At 51.1% G+C, this 25,834-nt stretch overlaps 1 protein-coding gene across 2 annotated transcripts in view; it reads right to left on the bottom strand.

Annotated features, from left to right (window-relative positions):
- Positions 1–25,834, bottom strand: part of DOC2A (double C2 domain alpha) — a 54,314-nt gene that overhangs the window by 3,177 nt on the left and 25,303 nt on the right. For both annotated transcript variants that reach the window (XM_077273925.1, XM_077273926.1), the window contains exons 8-10: positions 6,208–6,365; positions 305–386; positions 102–198 (exon numbers count right to left, since the gene is read on the bottom strand). In XM_077273925.1, the coding sequence (XP_077130040.1) occupies positions 102–198; positions 305–386; positions 6,208–6,365 (337 nt within the window). The remainder of the gene's footprint in view (positions 1–101; positions 199–304; positions 387–6,207; positions 6,366–25,834) is intronic.

Genomic DNA, 25,834 nt, shown 5'->3' with positions numbered 1-25,834 from the left:
ATGATGACCTCCAAAACCTGACTATGGGGCTTAAGCCAACATGTGAGGCCTGTCATCTACCTGTAGCTGGCCCCTCCCATGGTAGCCATGTTTAAGCTCACCTATGAAATCGTTTGACTTTCCCAGGTCGTAATCCCACACGGTCACCTCCAAGCTCCGCTTCTGCAGTTCATGCAGAGCGATTTTGTAGAAGAACTCCTGAATAATGACAGGATGTTAATTACAATGGTGGCAGCCATTTTAAAAGATGAAACTCCCAATTACAAAATGGCCGCCAACACTGTGACCAAACCCCACAATTTACCTCATTAAATTCTGGGTTCAGCGTCTTCTTCTTCACCGCCGTCTTGTGCTTTGACTTTTTCTCCACATCCGGCTTCAGATAACTGGAAGACAAGAGACAACTGTTTCCCATACATACCCTGCCAGGACAAAATGGACAATTCATTTAAGGAGGACCTCAAAGATGGAGGCGGGTTGTTGACAACCATATGGTTTTTTTACATCTTATCTGGATGTATCAGGGTCCCCAGAAGTAGGACCACCACCTCCGGCTCCTTCAGTCCTCTTCTCTGCCCGTCTCCCACAAATCTGCCAACACTCGGCAGACCCGGATTACTGCCACCTCTCGTCCCACAACTAAGAATAAGCCACTTGTCCCCAGGGGCCGAGGCTTCACCTAAGTACAAATGGCAGACTGAGGCTTAATTGGAGGAATATGTAGGGCTGATTTTATGGTTAAGGGTTTGGGCCCCCTATTTACTTGGTACCCCTGAAAAGGGAACCTCGGAAGCAGATGAAAATCATGTATTTTGCGTTATGTTGGTATTCTTCAATGGCAGTAATATTTGTATACTTCACGTAGTGTATACGCTATAGGATGGTATTATATATCTGTATATGGCTGTGTCATCTGGGCATTAGGATTAGACACAGCAGATTAGCTATATCACACGATAGACTGCGAGATTACTTGGTAGACAATGTGTATTGGATCAGATACGCATCTCTGTTCTGTATCCTCCCCTCACTTCTATTATGTCGGCAGTGAGGAGACGTCTGAGGTACAGCCCAGGGTCCATGGTGAGCGTGAGATGCCACTTCATCGGCTTTACAGCCATTCTCTGCGGTGGGATTACTCACAGGTGCAGGAAAGTGAAGACTACAATTAAATCCATGAGTGTATGAGATGAGTCACAATGTCCTTGTAGACGGAACGATATATGGTGGGATGTGAGGGGTAATTACTGCTGGGCACCGGGCGTGAAGAGGGAGAACGTGCCCAGTCATTGATGCAGCCCTCCGCCGTGTACGCCTTGCTCCAGCAGAGACCTGCGATTTACCAAGGTCTCTCCAGGGGGACGACTTCTGTATGGAATAAGTCATAATTCGTTGCGCTCATCTTTTGGTGATCTCCACTGGGCAACATGGCTGCTCACTGACATTTAACTGTTAATTATCACTCTGCGATGTTTACTGAAGAATCATTATGGGTAATGGTAAACCAGTGGTGGAAAGTGAGCCTTCGCCCTAAATATAGAGGACCCATGACCAGTCAGCCGCACTGACACCACACAATGTGTGCACCAGACCCAAAAATACATGATAGCAGCTGACCAGTTCTATTCTGCAGCTTTGTGTTTCAGTTCCTCGCCATTTGCAAGGTCACCGCTTGTTGTCGGCAAATGAGAACATTGTCCAAATGCAGAATGAGAAAACCAGTTCAGACCTAATCTCATTGCTGAGGCTTTGTTGCATTGTATTCAGTGTAGTCAATCCTTTGAGAGGTAAACACATAAGCAGCGCACAAGTCTCAAGTCTGGCTGGAGAAGACATGAAGATGAGACCACTCATACATGATCACTGGCTGGAGAAGGTATGAAGAGGTGACCATCCATACCTTCTGGCCAAAGAAGAAGTGAGGAGGTGACCACTCAAATGATCACTGGCCAAAGAAGATATGGCGAGATGACCACTCATACATGATCACTGGTTGGAGAAGACATTGAGAGGTGACGACCCATACATGATCACTGGTTGGAGAAGATATAGAGAGGTGACCACTGATATATGATCACTGGCTGGACAAGACATGGAGAGGTGACCGTTCATACATGTTCACTGGCCAAAGAAGATATGGAAATATGACTACTCATACATGATCACTGACTGGAGAAAACATGGAGAAGTGACCACTCATGTATGATCACTGTTTGGATAAGATATGAAGAGGGGACCACTCATTCATTATCACTGGCTGGAGAAGACACGTAGATGAGACCACTCATATGATCACTGGCTGCAGAAGATATGAATAGGTGACCACTCATACCTTCTCATACCATGATCACTGGCCAAAGAAGAAGTGAGGAGATGACCACTCATACATGATTACTGACTGAAGAAAATGTAGAGAGGTGACTACTCATAAACGATCACTGGTCAGAGAAGATATAGAGAGGTGACCAATGATACATGATCACTGGCTAGACAAAACATGGAGAGGTGACCATTCATACATGTTCACTGGCCAAAGAAGATGTGAACTGACCGCTCATACGTGATTATTGGCTGGACAAGACATGAAGGTGAGACCACTCATATATGATCACTGGCTGGAGAAGTGACCACTCATGCATAATGAATGTCGGAAGAAGACTTGTAGAGGTGACCACTCCTACGTCATCACTGGCTGGAGAAGACATGGAGAAGTGACTCACTGGCTGGAAAAGACTTGGAGGAGTAACTACTTATGCATGATCACTGGCTGGAGAAGACATGGAGAAAGGACCATGCATACATGATCACTGGCTGGAGAAGATGTGGAGAGGTGACCGCTCATTCATGATCACCGGCTGGAGAAGATATGAAGAGGTGACCACTCAAACATGATCACTGGCTGGAGAAACCAATGGTTTGGTAGCCTCAGGTCTGAATTATGACTGATCACACGAGTAGACACCTAATAGCCCCGCACATCTAGGACCATTCTCTGATGTAGGTTACTTTTTAATCATTCCTGAGCTGGGGCAAAATCATGCAGATGTTCTAAACGTCAGGACCTTGACCATCTCTCTCTCCAATTAACTCCATTTCTTTAAGCCTGAGGGAAATTCGCAGGTAGGAATAAGTCAAAGTGTGATGTCTAATTGCCTTGCTGCGTCTCCTCCAGATCTTCAGGCTTCAATATGGTCTAATTCCAGCTTAATGAACTCTTAATACATGGACCGCCATGATGAATAGGAACTGCTGTAGATGACGTGTGGCTCTAGTGCTGCAAAACTACATCCTTCAGTGGCTTCTGCTGCCCTGGTCAATAATTGATCTTAGGATAAGGACAGTTTTTTTGCCATCATTCTATTAGAAAAGCCCGTGCAGTAAGACAGGCCGGTAAAACATCAGGGGTATTGTGAGTACCAACGTCCTGTCGCATTGGCGACTCCTGCTTATATCCTATCCCTCCTGGAGCCTCGAAATACCACAATTCACTAATTTACCCACAAGTCTATAGATTATCTGATAATTAGCTATCTTTCTGTGTTATTTTTTTCGCTCTTACTACATAAAAGGTTAAGTCTTAGATGTGAATAAATTATCGAGCCCTCCGTGTATTTGACGCCCCGTGTGCATGTGATTAACAATGTTCTAATGTGCCGAGATAAGTGAACCCAGGCAACCATCCCAGAGCTGCTATTCGATAATTTGCCTGAAATAATTGTGCTTAATATAGGTGCTACATAGCGACATTGCCACAACTGCACAAGCCCGATTCACGCCTCAGCCCTGCATACAATTAGCCTTTCATGCAGAAACACTCCGTGCCGGGGGCTCATAGCCTGAGAGCGTGCGAGCAGCATTGCACCAGGGAGCCTCGGAAGACAGGCAGATGACAGATACAAGATAACGCCATTAAAATCCTCAACTTCACCATTACTCATCCTCTGTGCAACATCATTCGACTTCAATCAAAGGCTTGTTAGAGCCACCGGGTCCGACCAACCTAATTATGTGACTCCAACCCATATCCAAAGCTTTCCAGCTTATGAGTGGACTACCAGGACTACGGTCAAGACTGATAAATGGGTAGACAATAAATATAGAAGAGGATGGGTACAATGGCATAACAATCCTGGTTTATGTGTCAATAGGGGACATTGGAAAGCTTGGTCATGACTAGGCAGCGATTTGCATCAGTTACATCCCTGAAGACCACAAAGGTTACTCCCTGATTGGAATCTCAGGACCTTTCATAATATATATATTACACAAACCCAAGTGTTACACTCTCTGTTAAATTTGGGTGACTACAGCCTCTGTATAAACAATAATATTGAACCCCCTAAAATTGGTATAAAACATAAGAATGTGACTTGCAGCAGAGCTAAGAAGCAAAGAAAGAAAAGAGATGCCAAAAAATACAAAAATTCAAGATAGTGAAGGCGTCAAGAGCAATAGCAGGAATACCACGAGAAGTAAAGTCAAGGACAGGGGTAAAGACAAAGGGAAAACCAGAGCCCAAATCTAAAATCAATAGCAGAAATATATCCAAAACTAAAGCCAATGGCAAGAGTCGAGGAGAGGCCAAAAGAAAAAGAGCCACAACATAAAATCGAGAGCAAACATATGTTTAGAACTGAAGGTAAAAACAAGAGAAGAAGGAGATGAGGGCAAATGAAAGGCTGGAGCCACAATCTAAGATCAAGAACAGAAGTATGTCTAGAAATGAAGGAAAAGTCAAGATAATAGAAGCCGTCAAAAGAAAGGTTGGATCTACCGTCCAAGAGCAAACATGTCTAGAAATAAATCTAACAACACGACTGGAGAGAAGAGAAGAAAAAAAAAAGCTGGAGCCACCATCTAAGTCCAAGAATAGAAATATGTCTAGAACTGAAAGGAAATACAAATCTACAGATAAGGACAATATAGAAGAGGAGCGGTGCAGTGACAAAACAATGCCTGGAGCCACCATCCAAAATGCAGGATTACATCTAGAATTAAATCCAAAGGCAAAACTGAAAATAAGGGTAAAAGAAAGGTAGGAGCCACCATCTAAAACTAAGCGCGAATATACATTTAGAACTAAAGTCAATAACAAGACTGGAGAAGAGACCAAAAGAAAGGTAGGAGCCACCATCTAAAACTAAGCGCAAATATACATTTAGAGCTAAAGTCAATAACAAGACTGGAGAAGTGACCAAAAGAAAGGTAGGAGCCACCATCTAAAACTAAGCGCGAATATACATTTAGAGCTAAAGTCAATAACAAGACTGGAGAAGTGACCAAAAGAAAGGTAGGAGCCACCATCTAAAACTAAGCGCGAATATACATTTAGAACTAAAGTCAATAACAAGACTGGAGAAGAGACCTAAAGAAAGGTAGGAGCCACCATCTACAACCAAGGACCGAATATATGTTTAAAATTGAAAGCAAATAGAAGAAGCAAGAACATAAACAGGTTTAGCACTGAAGGCAAAGACAAGACCAAAGGAGAAGCTGGAGCCACCATCCAAGAGCAGAAATACAGGTTGAACTAAATCCAACCACAAGACAAAGACATTAGGGCAGAAGAATGGCTGAAGTTACCATTGAAAGGCATAAATACATTTAAAACGAAAACCAGGGACAAGCCTGGACATGAGGGCCAACAAGTAAGACGGGAGCAACCATCCAAAAGCAGAAGAATAACATTGTGGCAGGAGCCAGCGGCCAAGAGGAATGGCTGAAGTTACCATTGAAAGGCATAAATACATTTAAAACGAAAACCAGGGACAAGCCTGGACATGAGGGCCAACAAGTAAGACGGGAGCAACCATCCAAAAGCAGAAGAATAACATTGTGGCAGGAGCCAGCGGCCAAGAGGAAAAAATACTTCTAAGAAGAGAGCCAATGAGTTCAAGAAACATTAGGGATCTGCTAGGACAAAGTTTAGGACGAAGGAGGAACTAAAAATGAAGCGAAGACCCAAGAATGAAGAACTACTAGAAGATCAGATCCATCTACAATTTGATAACAGAAAAATCAACCATTAATCGCAATCTAGACTGGATTTCACCTACGAGTTTATAAAACAAGGACCAAACTGATCTGCACAGAGGTCACACAGTCACGTTGTGTCACATAAAAACCCATAAAGCTTGGGCATTGCGAGATGACCTCCATGATCCCCTTTTTCTTGGGTCTTCCCCACTAGTGACAATGACTACTTACGTTTTGACATAAGGGTCTGAAAATCCATTGACGTCCATAGCAGCGAGATGAGCGCAACGTATGATGCCAACTACGAGCCCCCCGCGTTCAGTGCTGTATGTGAGGGACAGAAGGATCCGCCCTCGTTCCTCTAGTTCCCACTCTTGACAGCGCTCCAGCTGAGGACACAGAGAAGGGGGCACAGATTCTTTACCCGTAATAGGATATTAGATTCCTAATTTATAGTATTATTACACAAGAACTGGTAAACGTAGGAAGTGGTTGCACAGGATTAAAAATACATGCCTTTTGTCATTCAGAAACAGTGCCCCTCCTGTCCACAGGTTGTGTTTGGTATTGCAGTTGAGCCCTATTGACCTGAATGGAGCAGAGCGGCAGTACCAGACACAACCCATGGCTCAGAGAGGCGGTGTTTTCCTCCTCGACAACTCTTATTATTTCTCCTCTCCCGATGCTGCATTATATATTGGCTGAGAGCACAGAGACTCAGCCTGAGAGTTCAGGGACATCCGCAGAAGCTGTCATTGTGCGCAGAAGCTGTCATTGTGCATCTCTCTGCGCTTCACACTGAATCTGTTCCCAACCCCCGCAGGTGCCGAAGGATAAAAGTGTATGGAAAGCAGAAGAAAGGGAGATGTGGGGGAGACAGACTGAGGCTAGAGGAAGGGGGGCTAAAATAAAAAGCTGAATTACAGAACAGATGAGACAGGTAGGAAAAGGCAAACCATAGAGGAAAAGGGGGGAAGGGGACGCTTTCTATAATAGAGAACATCCCCACCAGGGGCAGCGCTGAGTGCACAGAGGAGGAGGCGCTGTATATAGTACAGGAGAACATCCCCACCAGGGGCAGCACTGAGTACACAGAGGAGGGGGCGCTGTCTATAATACAGGAGAACATCCCCACCAGGGGCAGCACTGAGTACACAGAGGAGGAGGCGCTGTCTATAATACAGGAGAACATCCCCACCAGGGGCAGCACTGAGTACACAGAGGAGGAGGCGCTGTCCATAATACAGGAGAACATCCCCACCAGGGGCAGCACTGAGTACACAGAGGAGGGGGCGCTGTCTATAATACAGGAGAACATCCTCACCAGGGGCAGCACTGAGTACACAGAGGAGGGGGCGCTGTCTATAATACAGGAGAACATCCCCACCAGGGACAGCACTGAGTACACAGAGGAGGGGGCTCTGTCTATAATACAGGAGAACATCCCCACCAGGGGCAGCACTGAGTACACAGAGGAGGGGGCGCTGTCTATAATACAGGAGAACATCCCCACCAGGGGCAGCACTGAGTACACAGAGGAGGGGGCTCTGTCTATAATACAGGAGAACATCCCCACCAGGGGCAGCACTGAGTACACAGAGGAGGAGGCGCTGTCTATAATACAGGAGAACATCCCCACCAGGGGCAGCACTGAGTACACAGAGGAGGGGGCGCTGTCTATAATACAGGAGAACATCCCCACCAGGGGCAGCACTGAGTACACAGAGGAGGGGGCGCTGTCTATAATACAGGAGAACATCCCCACCAGGGGCAGCACTGAGTACACAGAGGAGGGGGCTCTGTCTATAATACAGGAGAACATCCCCACCAGGGGCAGCACTGAGTACACAGAGGAGGGGGCGCTGTCTATAATACAGGAGAACATCCCCACCAGGGGCAGCGCTGAGTACACAGAGGACGGGGGCGCTGTATATAATACAGGAGAACATCCTCACCAGGGGCAGCACTGAGTACACAGAGGAGGGGGCGCTGTCTATAATACAGGAGAACATCCCCACCAGGGGCAGCGCTGAGTACACAGAGGACGGGGGCTCTGTCTATAATACAGGAGAACATCCCCACCAGGGGCAGCACTGAGTACACAGAGGAGGAGGCGCTGTCTATAATACAGGAGAACATCCCCACCAGGGGCAGCACTGAGTACACAGAGGAGGGGGCGCTGCCTATAATACAGGAGAACATCCCCACCAGGGGCAGCACTGAGTACACAGAGGAGGGGGCGCTGTCTATAATACAGGAGAACATCCTCACCAGGGGCAGCACTGAGTACACAGAGGAGGGGGCGCTGTCTATAATACAGGAGAACATCCCCACCAGGGGCAGCACTGAGTACACAGAGGAGGGGGCGCTGTCTATAATACAGGAGAACATCCCAACCAGGGGCAGCGCTGAGTACACAGAGGAGGGGGCGCTGTCTATAATACAGGAGAACATCCCCACCAGGGGCAGCACTGAGTACACAGAGGAGGGGGCTCTGTCTATAATACAGGAGAACATCCCCACCAGGGGCAGCACTGAGTACACAGAGGAGGGGGCGCTTTCTATAATAGAGAACATCCCCACCAGGGGCAGCGCTGAGTACACAGAGGAGGGGGCGCTGTCTATAATACAGGAGAACATCCCCACCAGGGGCAGCACTGAGTACACAGAGGAGGGGGCGCTGTCTATAATACAGGAGAACATCCCCACCAGGGGCAGCACTGAGTACACAGAGGAGGGGGCGCAGTCTATAATACAGGAGAACATCCCCACCAGGGGCAGCACTGAGTACACAGAGGAGGAGGCGCTGTCTATAATACAGGGGAACATCCCCACCAGGGGCAGCACTGAGTACACAGAGGAGGGGGCGCTGTCTATAATACAGGAGAACATCCCCACCAGGGGCAGCGCTGAGTACACAGAGGAGGGGGCGCTGTCTATAATACAGGAGAACATCCCCACCAGGGGCAGCACTGAGTACACAGAGGAGGGGGCATTGTCTATAATACAGGAGAACATCCCCACCAGGGGCAGCACTGAGTACACAGAGGAGGAGGCGCTGTCTATAATACAGGAGAACATCCCCACCAGGGGCAGCACTGAGTACACAGAGGAGGGGGCGCTGTCTATAATACAGGAGAACATCCCCACCAGGGGCAGCACTGAGTACACAGAGGAGGGGGCGCTGTATATAGTACAGGAGAACATCCCCACCAGGGGCAGCACTGAGTACACAGAGGAGGGGGCGCTGTCTATAATACAGGAGAACATCCTCACCAGGGGCAGCACTGAGTACACAGAGGAGGAGGCGCTGTCTATAATACAGGAGAACATCCCCACCAGGGGCAGCACTGAGTACACAGAGGAGGAGGCGCTGTCTATAATACAGGAGAACATCCCCACCAGGGGCAGCACTGAGTACACAGAGGAGGGGGCTCTGTCTATAATACAGGAGAACATCCCCACCAGGGGCAGCACTGAGTACACAGAGGAGGGGGCTCTGTCTATAATACAGGAGAACATCCCCACCAGGGGCAGCACTGAGTACACAGAGGAGGGGGCGCTTTCTATAATAGAGAACATCCCCACCAGGGGCAGCACTGAGTACACAGAGGAGGGGGCGCTGTCTATAATACAGGAGATCATCCCCACCAGGGGGAGCACTGAGTACACAGAGGAGGGGGCGCTGTCTATAATACAGGAGAACATCCCCACCAGGGGCAGCACTGAGTACACAGAGGAGGAGGCGCTGTCTATAATACAGGAGAACATCCCCACCAGGGGCAGCGCTGAGTACACAGAGGAGGGGGCGCTGTATATAGTACAGGAGAACATCCCCACCAGGGGCAGCACTGAGTACACAGAGGAGGGGGCTCTGTCTATAATACAGGAGAACATCCCCACCAGGGGCAGCACTGAGTACACAGAGGAGGGGGCGCTGTCTATAATACAGGAGAACATCCCCACCAGGGGCAGCACTGAGTACACAGAGGAGGGGGCGCTGTCTATAATACAGGAGAACATCCCCACCAGGGGCAGCACTGAGTACACAGAGGAGGAGGCGCTGTCTATAATACAGGAGAACATCCCCACCAGGGGCAGCACTGAGTACACAGAGGAGGAGGCGCTGTCTATAATACAGGAGAACATCCCCACCAGGGGCAGCACTGAGTACACAGAGGAGGAGGCGCTGTCTATAATACAGGAGAACATCCCCACCAGGGGCAGCACTGAGTACACAGAGGAGGGGGCGCTGTCTATAATACAGGAGAACATCCCCACCAGGGGCAGCACTGAGTACACAGAGGAGGGGGCGCTGTCTATAATACAGGAGAACATCCCCACCAGGGGCAGCACTGAGTACACAGAGGAGGAGGCGCTGTCTATAATACAGGAGAACATCCCCACCAGGGGCAGCGCTGAGTACACAGGGGAGGAGGCGCTGTCTATAATACAGGAGAACATCCCCACCAGGGGCAGCGCTGAGTACACAGAGGAGGAGGCGCTGTCTATAATACAGGAGAACATCCCCACCGGGGGCAGCACTGAGTACACAGAGGAGGAGGCACTGTCTATAATACAGGAGAACATCCCCACCAGGGGCAGCACTGAGTACACAGAGGAGGAGGCGCTGTCTATAATACAGGAGAACATCCCCACCAGGGGCAGCACTGAGTACACAGAGGAGGGGGCGCTGTCTATAATACAGGAGAACATCCCCACCAGGGTGTCATGATCTCTGCAGGCAGAGATCATAGCAAGCCTATAGAGGGACAAGCTCTCGGAAGATGGAACTATACTGACCATGAACTAAGCCTGCCGCGCAACTAGAAATAGCCAGGTAGCATTTCCTATTTATCGCTAGATGCCCAGCTCTGGCCTAAGACCTAAATAGCTAGCAGAGGGAAATATAAGACCTGGCTCACCTCTAGAGAAATATTCCAAAGAAGACAGTAGCCCCCCACATATAATGACGGTGAGTTCAGATGAAACAACAAACGCAGCAGGAAAATAGTCTTAGCAAATTTGAGGTCCGCTTACTAGATAGCAGAAGACAGATAGTATACTTTCATGGTCAGCAGAAAAACACTAACAAAACACCATCCAGAGATTACCTTAAACTCTGGCATTAACTCATAACGCCAGAGTAGCAATCCCTGATCAACGAGAGCTTTCCAGACACAGTAACAAAACTTCAGCTGTGAACTGGAACAAATAGGCAAAACGAAACATGGACAAAAGTCCAACTTATCTAGTAGTTGTCAGAAGCAGGAACAAGGACTGAGAGGCATCAGATAACATTGTTGACCGGCAAGAAACCACCAGAGAAATGAGCTTAAATAGCGACACCCACTACTGATGGAACCAGGTGAAACAGGAAAGAGGATGACAAGTCCAATTCCACAAGCGGCCACCGGGGGAGCCCAGAATCCAAATTCACAACAGTACCCCCCCCTCAAGGAGGGGGCACCGAACCCTCACCAGATCCACCAGGGCGACCAGGATGAGCCCTATGGAAGGCACGAACAAGATCAGAAGCATGAACATCAGATGCATTGACCCAAGAATTATCCTCCTGGCCGTAACCCTTCCAGTTGACCAGATACTGGAGTCTCCGTCTGGAAACACGAGAGTCCAAAATTTTCTCCACAACGTACTCCAACTCACCCTCAACCAACACCGGAGCAGGAGGCTCAACTGAAGGTACAACAGGTACCTCATACCTGCGCAATAACGACCGATGAAAAACGTTATGAATGGAAAAGGACGCAGGGAGGTCCAAACGGAAAGAAACAGGACTAAGAATCTCCAATATTCTATAAGGGCCGATGAACCGAGGCTTAAACTTAGGAGAAGAGACCCTCATAGGGACAAAACGAGAAGACAACCACACCAAATCTCCAACACAAAGCCGAGAACCAACACGACGATGACGGTTGGCAAAACGCTGAGTCTTCTCCTGGGACAACTTCAAATTGTCCATAACCTGCCCCCAGATGTGATGCAATCTCTCCACCACCGCATCCACTCCAGGACAATCCGAGGATTCCACCTGACCGGAGGAAAATCGAGGGTGAAACCCCGAATTACAGAAAAACGGGGACACCAAGGTGGAAGAGCTGGCCCGATTATTGAGGGCGAACTCTGCCAATGGCAAAAAAGCAACCCAATCATCCCGGTCAGCAGAGACAAAACACCTCAGATATGTCTCCAGGGTCTGATTAGTCCGCTCGGTCTGGCCATTAGTCTGAGGGTGAAAAGCAGATGAAAAAGACAAATCTATGCCCATCCTAGCACAGAATGCCCGCCAAAATCTAGACACAAATTGGGTACCTCTGTCAGAAACAATATTCTCAGGAATACCGTGCAATCGGACAACATTCTGAAAAAACAGAGGAACCAACTCAGAAGAAGAAGGCAACTTGGGCAGAGGAACCAAATGGACCATTTTAGAGAAACGGTCACAGACCACCCAGATGACAGACATCTTCTGGGAAACAGGCAGATCTGAAATAAAATCCATCGAGATGTGTGTCCAAGGCCTCTTAGGAATAGGCAAGGGCAACAGCAGTCCGCTAGCCCGAGAACTACAAGACTTGGCCCGAGCACAAATGTCACATGACTGCACAAAGACTCGCACATCTCGTGACAGGGAAGGCCACCAGAAGGATCTTGCCACCAAATCCCTGGTACCAAAAATTCCGGGATGACCTGCCAATGCAGAAGAATGTACCTCAGAGATGACTCTACTGGTCCAATCATCCGGAACAAACAGTCTATCAGGCGGACAACGATCCGGTCTAACCGCCTGAAACTCTTGCAAGGACCGCCGCAGATCAGGAGAAACGGCCGACAAAATTACTCCCTCCCTAAGGATACCTGTGGGTTCAGCATTACCAGGAGAGTCCGGGTCAAAACTCCTAGAAAGGGCATCTGCCTTAACATTCTTAGAACCCGGTAGGTATGACACCACAAAATTAAAGCGAGAAAAAAATAAAGACCAGCGCGCCTGTCTAGGATTCAGGCGCCTGGCAGTCTCAAGATAAATCAAATTTTTGTGGTCAGTCAATACCACCACCTGATGCTTAGCCCCCTCTAGCCAATGGCGCCACTCCTCAAACGCCCACTTCATGGCCAAAAGCTCCCTATTCCCAACATCATAATTCCGCTCTGCGGGCGAAAATTTGCGAGAAAAGAAGGCACAAGGCCTAATGACGGAGCAGTCGGAACCTTTCTGCGACAACACTGCCCCAGCTCCGATCTCCGAAGCGTCAACCTCAACCTGAAAAGGCAGATTCACATCAGGCTGACGTAACACAGGGGCAGAGGCAAAACGGTGCTTAAGCTCCTGAAAGGCCTCTACAGCATGAGGGGACCAATTAGCAACATCAGCGCCATGTCTGGTCAAATCAGTCAGTGGTTTAACGACATCCGAAAAACCAGCAATAAATCGGCGGTAAAAGTTGGCAAAGCCCAAAAATCTCTGAAGACCCTTAAGAGAGGAGGGCTGAGTCCAGTCACAAATAGCTTGCACCTTGACGGGATCCATCTCAATGGAAGAGGGAGAAAAAATATACCCCAAAAAGGAAATTTTCTGGACCCCAAAAACGCACTTAGACCCCTTCACACATAAAGAATTAGACCGCAGAACCTGAAAAACTCTCCTGACCTGCTGGACATGAGAGTCCCAGTCATCAGAAAAAATCAGAATATCATCCAGATATATTATCATAAATTTATCCAAAAAATCGCGGAAAATATCATGCATAAAAGACTGGAAAACTGAAGGGGCATTAGAAAGACCAAAAGGCATGACCAAATACTCAAAGTGGCCCTCGGGCGTATTAAATGCGGTCTTCCACTCATCCCCCTGCCTGATCCGCACCAAATTATACGCCCCACGAAGATCAATTTTAGAGAACCACTTAGCACCCTCTATACGAGCAAACAAATCAGTAAGCAATGGCAATGGGTATTGGTACTTAACAGTGATCTTATTCAGAAGCCGATAATCAATACATGGTCTCAAAGAGCCGTCCTTTTTTGAGACAAAGAAAAACCCAGCTCCCAAGGGAGAAGAAGATGGACGAATATGTCCCTTTTCCAAAGACTCCTTTATATATTCCCGCATAGCAGCATGTTCCGGCACAGACAGATTAAACAAACGACCCTTTGGATATTTGCAACCCGGTATCAAATCTATGGCACAATCGCACTCACGGTGCGGAGGTAACGACCCAAGCTTGGGTTCGTCAAAGACGTCTTGATAATCAGAGAGGAACTCAGGGACTTCAGAGGGAATGGACGACGAAATAGAAACCAAAGGTAAGTCCCCATGAATACCCTTACATCCCCAGCTCAACACAGACATTGCTCTCCAGTCCAAGACTGGATTGTGAGACTGCAACCATGGCAATCCCAGTACCAAATCGTCATGTAAATTATACAGCACCAGGAAACGAATAATCTCCTGGTGATCCGGATTGATACGCATGGTTACTTGTGTCCAGTATTGTGGTTTATTATTAGCCAATGGGGTGGAGTCAATCCCCTTCAGAGGAATAAGAGTCTCCAAAGGCTCTAAATCAAAACCACAACGATTGGCAAAGGACCAATCCATAAGACTCAGAGCGGCGCCAGAGTCAACATAGGCGTCCGTGGCAATGGATGACAAAGAGCAAATCAGGGTTACAGACAAAATAAACTTAGACTGAATGGTGCCAATGGAAACAGACTTATCAAGCTTCTTTGTACGCCTAGAGCATGCTGATATAACATGAGTAGAATCCCCACAATAGAAGCACAATCCATTCTTCCGTCTAAAATTCTGTCGCTCGCTCCTGGACAGAATTCTATCACACTGCATACTTTCTGGCGTCTTTTCCATAGACACCGCCAGATGGTGCACCGGTTTGCGCTCCCGCAGACGCCTATCAATCTGAATAGCCATTGTCATGGACTCATTCAGACCTGCAGGCACAGGGAACCCCACCATAACATCCTTAACGGCATCAGAGAGACCTTCTCTGAAAGTTGCCGCCAAGGCGCACTCATTCCACTGAGTAAGCACAGACCATTTACGGAATTTTTGGCAGTAAACCTCAGCTTCGTCTTGCCCCTGAGATAGTGCCATCAAAGTTTTTTCTGCCTGAAGTTCCAAATGAGGTTCCTCATAAAGCAAGCCCAAGGCCAGAAAAAACGCATCCACATCGCGCAACGCAGGATCCCCTGCTGGCAATGAGAAGGCCCAATCTTGAGGGTCACCCCTGAGCAAGGAAATCACAATCCTAACCTGCTGAGCAGGGTCTCCAGCTGAACGAGACTTCAGGGACAAATAAAGCTTACAATTATTTCGGAAATTCTGGAAGCTAGCTCTATTCCCTGTGAAGAACTCCGGTAAAGGAATTCTCGGCTCAGATACTGGAGCATGTACCACAAAATCTTGTAAATTTTGTACTTTCGTGATGAGATTATTCAAACCCGCAGTTACACTCTGAAGATCCATTATTGTCAGGTGCACACAGAGCCATACAGAGATTAGGAGGAGAGAGAGAAAAAAGACTGCAGCAAGGCAAACTGGAGGGAAAAAAAAAAAAAAAAAATTCCAGCAGACTTCTTATAACTCTCCTTTCTCAACCTGGGTCTTAACACTTTAGGGGCCGGTCAAACTGTCATGATCTCTGCAGGCAGAGATCATAGCAAGCCTATAGAGGGACAAGCTCTCGGAAGATGGAACTATACTGACCATGAACTAAGCCTGCCGCGCAACTAGAAATAGCCAGGTAGCATTTCCTATTTATCGCTAGATGCCCAGCTCTGGCCTAAGACCTAAATAGCTAGCAGAGGGAAATATAAGACCTGGCTCACCTCTAGAGAAATATTCCAAAGAAGACAGTAGCCCCCCACATATAATGACGGTGAGTTCAGATGAAACAACAAACGCAGCAGGAAAATAGTCTTAGCAAATTTGAGGTCCGCTTACTAGATAGCAGAAGACAGATAGTATACTTTCATGGTCAGCAGAAAAACACTAACAAAACACCATCCAGAGATTACCTTAAACTCTGGCATTAACTCATAACGCCAGAGTAGCAATCCCTGATCAACGAGAGCTTTCCAGACACAGTAACAAAACTTCAGCTGTGAACTGGAACAAATAGGCAAAACGAAACATGGACAAAGTCCAACTTATCTAGTAGTTGTCAGAAGCAGGAACAAGCACTGAGAGGCATCAGATAACATTGTTGACCGGCAAGAAACCACCAGAGAAATGAGCTTAAATAGCGACACCCACTACTGATGGAACCAGGTGAAACAGGAAAGAGGATGACAAGTCCAATTCCACAAGCGGCCACCGGGGGAGCCCAGAATCCAAATTCACAACACCAGGGGCAGTACTGAGTACACAGAGGAGGGGCCGCTGTCTATAATACAGGAGAACATCCTCACCAGGGGCAGCACTGAGTACACAGAGGAGGGGGCGCTGTCTATAATACAGGAGAACATCCTCACCAGGGGCAGCACTGAGTACACAGAGGAGGGGGCGCTGTATATAATACAGGAGAACATCCCCACCAGGGGCAGCACTGAGTACACAGAGGAGGAGGCGCTGTCTATAATACAGGAGAACATCCCCACCAGGGGCAGCGCTGAGTACACAGAGGAGGGGGCGCTGTCTATAATACAGGAGAACATCCCCACCAGGGGCAGCACTGAGTACACAGAGGAGGGGGCTCTGTCTATAATACAGGAGAACATCCCCACCAGGGGCAGCGCTGAGTACACAGAGGAGGGGGCGCTGTCTATAATACAGGAGAACATCCCCACCAGGGGCAGCACTGAGTACACAGAGGAGGAGGCGCTGTCTATAATACAGGAGAACATCCCCACCAGGGGCAGCACTGAGTACACAGAGGAGGGGGTGCTGTCTATAATACAGGAGAACATCCCCACCAGGGGCAGCACTGAGTACACAGAGGAGGGGGCGCTGTATATAGTACAGGAGAACATCCCCACCAGGGGCAGCACTGAGTACACAGAGGAGGGGGCGCTGTCTATAATACAGGAGAACATCCTCACCAGGGGCAGCACTGAGTACACAGAGGAGGAGGCGCTGTCTATAATACAGGAGAACATCCCCACCAGGGGCAGCACTGAGTACACAGAGGAGGGGGCGCTGCCTATAATACAGGAGAACATCCCCACCAGGGGCAGCGCTGAGTACACAGAGGAGGGGGCGCTGTCTATAATACAGGAGAACATCCCCACCAGGGGCAGCACTGAGTACACAGAGGAGGGGGCGCTGTCTATAATACAGGAGAACATCCTCACCAGGGGCAGCACTGAGTACACAGAGGAGGAGGCGCTGTCTGTAATACAGGAGAACATCCCCACCAGGGGCAGCACTGAGTACACAGAGGAGGGGGCGCTGTCTATAATACAGGAGAACATCCCCACCAGGGGCAGCGCTGAGTACACAGAGGAGGGGGCGCTGTCTATAATACAGGAGAACATCCCCACCAGGGGCAGCACTGAGTACACAGAGGAGGAGGCACTGTCTATAATACAGGAGAACATCCCCACCAGGGGCAGCACTGAGTACACAGAGGAGGAGGCGCTGTCTATAATACAGGAGAACATCCCCACCAGGGGCAGCACTGAGTACACAGAGGAGGGGGCGCTGTCTATAATACAGGAGAACATCCCCACCAGGGGCAGCACTGAGTACACAGAGGAGGGGGCGCTGTGTATAATACAGGAGAACATCCTCACCAGGGGCAGCACTGAGTACACAGAGGAGGGGGCGCTGTCTATAATACAGGAGAACATCCCCACCAGGGGCAGCACTGAGTACACAGAGGAGGAGGCGCTGTCTATAATACAGGAGAACATCCCCACCAGGGGCAGCACTGAGTACACAGAGGAGGGGGCGCTGTCTATAATACAGGAGAACATCCCCACCAGGGGCAGCACTGAGTACACAGAGGATGGGGCGCTGTCTATAATACAGGAGAACATCCCCACCAGGGGCAGCACTGAGTACACAGAGGAGGGGGCGCTGTCTATAATACAGGAGAACATCCCCACCAGGGGCAGCACTGAGTACACAGAGGAGGAGGCGCTGTCTATAATACAGGAGAACATCCCCACCAGGGGCAGCACTGAGTACACAGAGGAGGAGGCGCTGTCTATAATACAGGAGAACATCCCCACCAGGGGCAGCGCTGAGTACACAGAGGAGGAGGCGCTGTCTATAATACAGGAGAACATCCTCACCAGGGGCAGCACTGAGTACACAGAGGAGGGGGCGCTGTCTATAATACAGGAGAACATCCCCACCAGGGGCAGCACTGAGTACACAGAGGAGGAGGCGCTGTCTATAATACAGGAGAACATCCCCACCAGGGGCAGCACTGAGTACACAGAGGAGGAGGCGCTGTCTATAATACAGGAGAACATCCCCACCAGGGGCAGCACTGAGTACACAGAGGAGGGGGCGCTGTCTATAATACAGGAGAACATCCCCACCAGGGGCAGCACTGAGTACACAGAGGAGGGGGCGCTGTATATAATACAGGGGAACATCCCCACCAGGGGCAGCACTGAGTACACAGAGGAGGAGGCGCTGTCTGTAATACAGGAGAACATCCCCACCAGGGGCAGCACTGAGTACACAGAGGAGGGGGCTGTCTATAATACAGGAGAACATCCCCACCAGGGGCAGCACTGAGTACACAGAGGAGGAGGCGCTGTCTATAATACAGGAGAACATCCTCACCAGGGGCAGCACTGAGTACACAGAGGAGGAGGCGCTGTCTATAATACAGGAGAACATCCTCACCAGGGGCAGCACTGAGTACACAGAGGAGGGGGCGCTGTCTATAATACAGGAGAACATCCTCACCAGGGGCAGCACTGAGTACACAGAGGAGGGGGCGCTGTCTATAATACAGGAGAACATCCCCACCAGGGGCAGCACTGAGTACACAGAGGAGGAGGCGCTGTCTATAATACAGGAGAACATCCCCACCAGGGGCAGCGCTGAGTACACAGAGGAGGGGGCGCTGTCTATAATACAGGAGAACATCCTCACCAGGGGCAGCACTGAGTACACAGAGGAGGGGGCGCTGTCTATAATACAGGAGAACATCCCCACCAGGGGCAGCACTGAGTACACAGAGGAGGGGGCGCTGTCTATAATACAGGAGAACATCCCCACCAGGGGCAGCACTGAGTACACAGAGGAGGAGGCGCTGTCTATAATACAGGAGAACATCCCCACCAGGGGCAGCACTGAGTACACAGAGGAGGGGGCTGTCTATAATACAGGAGAACATCCCCACCAGGGGCAGCGCTGAGTACACAGAGGAGGAGGCGCTGTCTATAATACAGGAGAACATCCTCACCAGGGGCAGCACTGAGTACACAGAGGAGGGGGCGCTGTATATAATACAGGAGAACATCCCCACCAGGGGCAGCACTGAGTACACAGAGGAGGAGGCGCTGTCTATAATACAGGAGAACATCCCCACCAGGGGCAGCACTGAGTACACAGAGGAGGAGGCGCTGTCTATAATACAGGAGAACATCCCCACCAGGGGCAGCACTGAGTACACAGAGGAGGAGGCGCTGTCTATAATACAGGAGAACATCCCCACCAGGGGCAGCACTGAGTACACAGAGGAGGAGGCGCTGTCTATAATACAGGAGAACATCCTCACCAGGGGCAGCACTGAGTACACAGAGGAGGGGGCGCTGTCTATAATACAGGAGAACATCCCCACCAGGGGCAGCACTGAGTACACAGAGGAGGGGGCGCTGTCTATAATACAGGAGAACATCCCCACCAGGGGCAGCACTGAGTACACAGAGGAGGGGGCGCTGTTTATAATACAGGAGAACATCCCCACCAGGGGCAGCACTGAGTACACAGAGGAGGGGGCGCTGTATATAATACAGGAGAACATCCCCACCAGGGGCAGCACTGAGTACACAGAGGAGGAGGCGCTGTCTATAATACAGGAGAACATCCCCACCAGGGGCAGCACTGAGTACACAGAGGAGGAGGCGCTGTCTATAATACAGGAGAACATCCCCACCAGGGGCAGCGCTGAGTACACAGAGGAGGAGGCGCTGTCTATAATACAGGAGAACATCCTCACCAGGGGCAGCACTGAGTACACAGAGGAGGGGGCGCTGTCTATAATACAGGAGAACATCCCCACCAGGGGCAGCACTGAGTACACAGAGGAGGAGGCGCTGTCTATAATACAGGAGAACATCCCCACCAGGGGCAGCACTGAGTACACAGAGGAGGAGGCGCTGTCTGTAATACAGGAGAACATCCCCACCAGGGGCAGCACTGAGTACACAGAGGAGGGGGCTGTCTATAATACAGGAGAACATCCCCACCAGGGGCAGCACTGAGTACACAGAGGAGGGGGCGCTGTCTATAATACAGGAGAACATCCCCACCAGGGGCAGCACTGAGTACACAGAGGAGGGGGTGCTGTCTATAATACAGGAGAACATCCCCACCAGGGGCAGCGCTGAGTACACAGAGGAGGGGGCGCTGTCTATAATACAGGAGAACATCCCCACCAGGGGCAGCACTGAGTACACAGAGGAGGAGGCACTGTCTATAATACAGGAGAACATCTCCACCAGGGGCAGCACTGAGTACACAGAGGAGGGGGCGCTGTCTATAATACAGGAGAACATCCCCACCAGGGGCAGCACTGAGTACACAGAGGAGGGGGCGCTGTGTATAATACAGGAGAACATCCTCACCAGGGGCAGCACTGAGTACACAGAGGAGGGGGCGCTGTCTATAATACAGGAGAACATCCCCACCAGGGGCAGCACTGAGTACACAGAGGAGGGGGCGCTGTGTATAATACAGGAGAACATCCCCACCAGGGGCAGCACTGAGTACACAGAGGAGGGGGCGCTGTCTATAATACAGGAGAACATCCCCACCAGGGGCAGCACTGAGTACACAGAGGAGGGGGCGCTGTCTATAATACAGGAGAACATCCCCACCAGGGGCAGCGCTGAGTACACAGAGGAGGGGGCGCTGTCTATAATACAGGAGAACATCCCCACCAGGGGCAGCACTGAGTACACAGAGGAGGGGGCGCTGTCTATAATACAGAACATCCCCACCAGGGGCAGCACTGAGTACACAGAGGAGGGGGCGCTGTCTATAATACAGGAGAACATCCCCACCAGGGGCAGCACTGAGTACACAGAGGAGGAGGCGCTGTCTATAATACAGGAGAACATCCCCACCAGGGGCAGCACTGAGTACACAGAGGAGGAGGCGCTGTCTATAATACAGGGGAACATCCCCACCAGGGGCAGCGCTGAGTACACAGAGGAGGAGGCGCTGTCTATAATACAGGAGAACATCCCCACCAGGGGCAGCACTGAGTACACAGAGGAGGGGGCGCTGTCTATAATACAGAACATCCCCACCAGGGGCAGCACTGAGTACACAGAGGAGGGGGCGCTGTCTATAATACAGGAGAACATCCCCACCAGGGGCAGCACTGAGTACACAGAGGAGGAGGCGCTGTCTATAATACAGGAGAACATCCCCACCAGGGGCAGCACTGAGTACACAGAGGAGGGGGCGCTGTCTATAATACAGGAGAACATCCCCACCAGGGGCAGCACTGAGTACACAGAGGAGGAGGCGCTGTCTATAATACAGGAGAACATCCCCACCAGGGGCAGCACTGAGTACACAGAGGAGGGGGCGCTGTCTATAATACAGGAGAACATCCCCACCAGGGGCAGCACTGAGTACACAGAGGAGGGGGCGCTGTCTATAATACAGGAGAACATCCCCACCAGGGGCAGCACTGAGTACACAGAGGAGGAGGCGCTGTCTATAATACAGGAGAACATCCCCACCAGGGGCAGCACTGAGTACACAGAGGAGGGGGCGCTGTCTATAATACAGGAGAACATCCCCACCAGGGGCAGCACTGAGTACACAGAGGAGGGGGCGCTGTCTATAATACAGGGGAACATCCCCACCAGGGGCAGCACTGAGTACACAGAGGATGGGGCCGCTGTCTATAATACAGGAGAACATCCCCACCAGGGGCAGCACTGAGTACACAGAGGATGGGGCCGCTGTCTATAATACAGGAGAACATCCCCACCAGGGGCAGCACTGAGTACACAGAGGAGGAGGCGCTGTCTATAATACAGGAGAACATCCCCACCAGGGGCAGCACTGAGTACACAGAGGAGGAGGCGCTGTCTATAATACAGGAGAACATCCCCACCAGGGGCAGCACTGAGTACACAGAGGAGGGGGCGCTGTCTATAATACAGGAGAACATCCCCACCAGGGGCAGCACTGAGTACACAGAGGAGGAGGCGCTGTCTATAATACAGGAGAACATCCCCACCAGGGGCAGCGCTGAGTACACAGAGGAGGAGGCGCTGTATATAGTACAGGAGAACATCCCCACCAGGGGCAGCACTGAGTACACAGAGGAGGAGGCGCTGTCTATAATACAGGAGAACATCCTCACCAGGGGCAGCACTGAGTACACAGAGGAGGAGGCGCTGTCTGTAATACAGGAGAACATCCCCACCAGGGGCAGCACTGAGTACACAGAGGAGGGGGCGCTGTGTATAATACAGGAGAACATCCTCACCAGGGGCAGCGCTGAGTACACAGAGGAGGAGGCGCTGTCTATAATACAGGAGAACATCCCCACCAGGGGCAGCACTGAGTACACAGAGGAGGGGGCGCTGTCTATAATACAGGAGAACATCCCCACCAGGGGCAGCACTGAGTACACAGAGGATGGGGCCGCTGTCTATAATACAGGAGAACATCCCCACCAGGGGCAGCACTGAGTACACAGAGGAGGGGGCGCTGTCTATAATACAGGAGAACATCCCCACCAGGGGCAGCACTGAGTACACAGAGGAGGAGGCGCTGTCTATAATACAGGAGAACATCCCCACCAGGGGCAGCGCTGAGTACACAGAGGAGGGGGCGCTGTCTATAATACAGGGGAACATCCCCACCAGGGGCAGCACTGAGTACACAGAGGAGGAGGCGCTGTGTATAATACAGGAGAACATCCCCACCAGGGGCAGCACTGAGTACACAGAGGAGGGGGCGCTGTCTATAATACAGGAGAACATCCCCACCAGGGGCAGCGCTGAGTACACAGAGGAGGAGGCGCTGTCTATAATACAGGAGAACATCCCCACCAGGGGCAGCACTGAGTACACAGAGGAGGAGGCGCAGTCTATAATACAGGAGAACATCCCCACCAGGGGCAGCACTGAGTACACAGAGGAGGGGGCGCTGTATATAATACAGGAGAACATCCCCACCAGGGGCAGCACTGAGTACACAGAGGAGGGGGCGCTGTCTATAATACAGGAGATCATCCCTACCAGGGGCAGCACTGAGTACACAGAGGAGGGGGCGCTGTCTATAATACAGGAGAACATCCCCACCAGGGGCAGCACTGAGTACACAGAGGAGGGGGCGCTGTCTATAATATAGGAGAACATCCCCACCAGGGGCAGCACTGAGTACACAGAGGAGGGGGCGCTGTCTATAATACAGGAGAACATCCCCACCAGGGGCAGCACTGAGTACACAGAGGAGGAGGCGCTGTCTATAATACAGGAGAACATCCCCACCAGGGGCAGCACTGAGTACACAGAGGAGGAGGCGCTGTCTATAATACAGGAGAACATCCCCACCAGGGGCAGCACTGAGTACACAGAGGAGGAGGCGCTGTCTATAATACAGGAGAACATCCCCACCAGGGGCAGCACTGAGTACACAGAGGAGGGGGCGCTGTATATAATACAGGAGAACATCCCCACCAGGGGCAGCGCTGAGTACACAGAGGAGGGGGCGCTGTCTATAATACAGGGGAACATCCCCACCAGGGGCAGCGCTGAGTACACAGAGGAGGGGGCGCTGTCTATAATACAGGAGAACATCCCCACCAGGGGCAGCACTGAGTACACAGAGGAGGGGGCGCTGTATATAATACAGGAGAACATCCCCACCAGGGGCAGCACTGAGTACACAGAGGAGGGGGCGCTGTCTATAATACAGGAGAACATCCCCACCAGGGGCAGCACTGAGTACACAGAGGAGGGGGCGCTGTATATAATACAGGAGAACATCCCCACCAGGGGCAGCACTGAGTACACAGAGGAGGGGGCGCTGTGTATAATACAGGAGAACATCCCCACCAGGGGCAGCACTGAGTACACAGAGGAGGGGGCGCTGTCTATAATACAGGGGAACATCCCCACCAGGGGCAGCGCTGAGTACACAGAGGAGGGGGCGCTGTCTATAATACAGGGGAACATCCCCACCAGGGGCAGCGCTGAGTACACAGAGGAGGGGGCGCTGTCTATAATACAGGAGAACATCCCCACCAGGGGCAGCACTGAGTACACAGAGGAGGGGGCGCTGTCTATAATACAGGAGAACATCCCCACCAGGGGCAGCACTGAGTACACAGAGGAGGAGGCGCTGTCTATAATACAGGAGAACATCCCCACCAGGGGCAGCACTGAGTACACAGAGGAGGGGGCGCTGTCTATAATACAGGAGAACATCCCCACCAGGGGCAGCGCTGAGTACACAGAGGAGGGGGCGCTGTCTATAATACAGGGGAACATCCCCACCAGGGGCAGCGCTGAGTACACAGAGGAGGGGGCGCTGTCTATAATACAGGAGAACATCCCCACCAGGGGCAGCGCTGAGTACACAGAGGAGGGGGCGCTGTCTATAATACAGGGGAACATCCCCACCAGGGGCAGCGCTGAGTACACAGAGGAGGGGGCGCTGTCTATAATACAGGAGAACATCCCCACCAGGGGCAGCACTGAGTACACAGAGGAGGGGGCGCTGTCTATAATACAGGAGAACATCCCCACCAGGGGCAGCACTGAGTACACAGAGGAGGGGGCGCTGTCTATAATACAGGAGAACATCCCCACCAGGGGCAGCACTGAGTACACAGAGGAGGGGGCACTGTCTATAATACAGGAGAACATCCCCACCAGGGGCAGCACTGAGTACACAGAGGAGGGGGCGCTGTCTATAATACAGGAGAACATCCCCACCAGGGGCAGCACTGAGTACACAGAGGAGGAGGCGCTGTCTATAATACAGGAGAACATCCCCACCAGGGGCAGCACTGAGTACACAGAGGAGGGGGCGCTGTCTATAATACAGGAGAACATCCCCACCAGGGGCAGCGCTGAGTACACAGAGGAGGGGGCGCTGTCTATAATACAGGGGAACATCCCCACCAGGGGCAGCGCTGAGTACACAGAGGAGGGGGCGCTGTCTATAATACAGGAGAACATCCCCACCAGGGGCAGCGCTGAGTACACAGAGGAGGGGGCGCTGTCTATAATACAGGGGAACATCCCCACCAGGGGCAGCGCTGAGTACACAGAGGAGGGGGCGCTGTCTATAATACAGGAGAACATCCCCACCAGGGGCAGCACTGAGTACACAGAGGAGGAGGCGCTGTCTATAATACAGGAGAACATCCCCACCAGGGGCAGCACTGAGTACACAGAGGAGGGGGCGCTGTCTATAATACAGGAGAACATCCCCACCAGGGGCAGCACTGAGTACACAGAGGAGGGGGCGCTGTCTATAATACAGGAGAACATCCCCACCAGGGGCAGCACTGAGTACACAGAGGAGGGGGCGCTGTCTATAATACAGGAGAACATCCCACCAGGGGCAGCACTGAGTACACAGAGGAGGGGGCGCTGTCTATAATACAGGGGAACATCCCCACCAGGGGCAGCACTGAGTACACAGAGGAGGGGG

The sequence above is a fragment of the Ranitomeya variabilis genome, chromosome 7 (assembly GCF_051348905.1).
Source record: "Ranitomeya variabilis isolate aRanVar5 chromosome 7, aRanVar5.hap1, whole genome shotgun sequence".
Classification (NCBI taxonomy): domain Eukaryota; kingdom Metazoa; phylum Chordata; class Amphibia; order Anura; family Dendrobatidae; genus Ranitomeya; species Ranitomeya variabilis.
The sequence above is the reverse complement of the archived record's forward strand: the minus strand, read 5'-3'. Positions and strand labels throughout refer to the sequence as shown.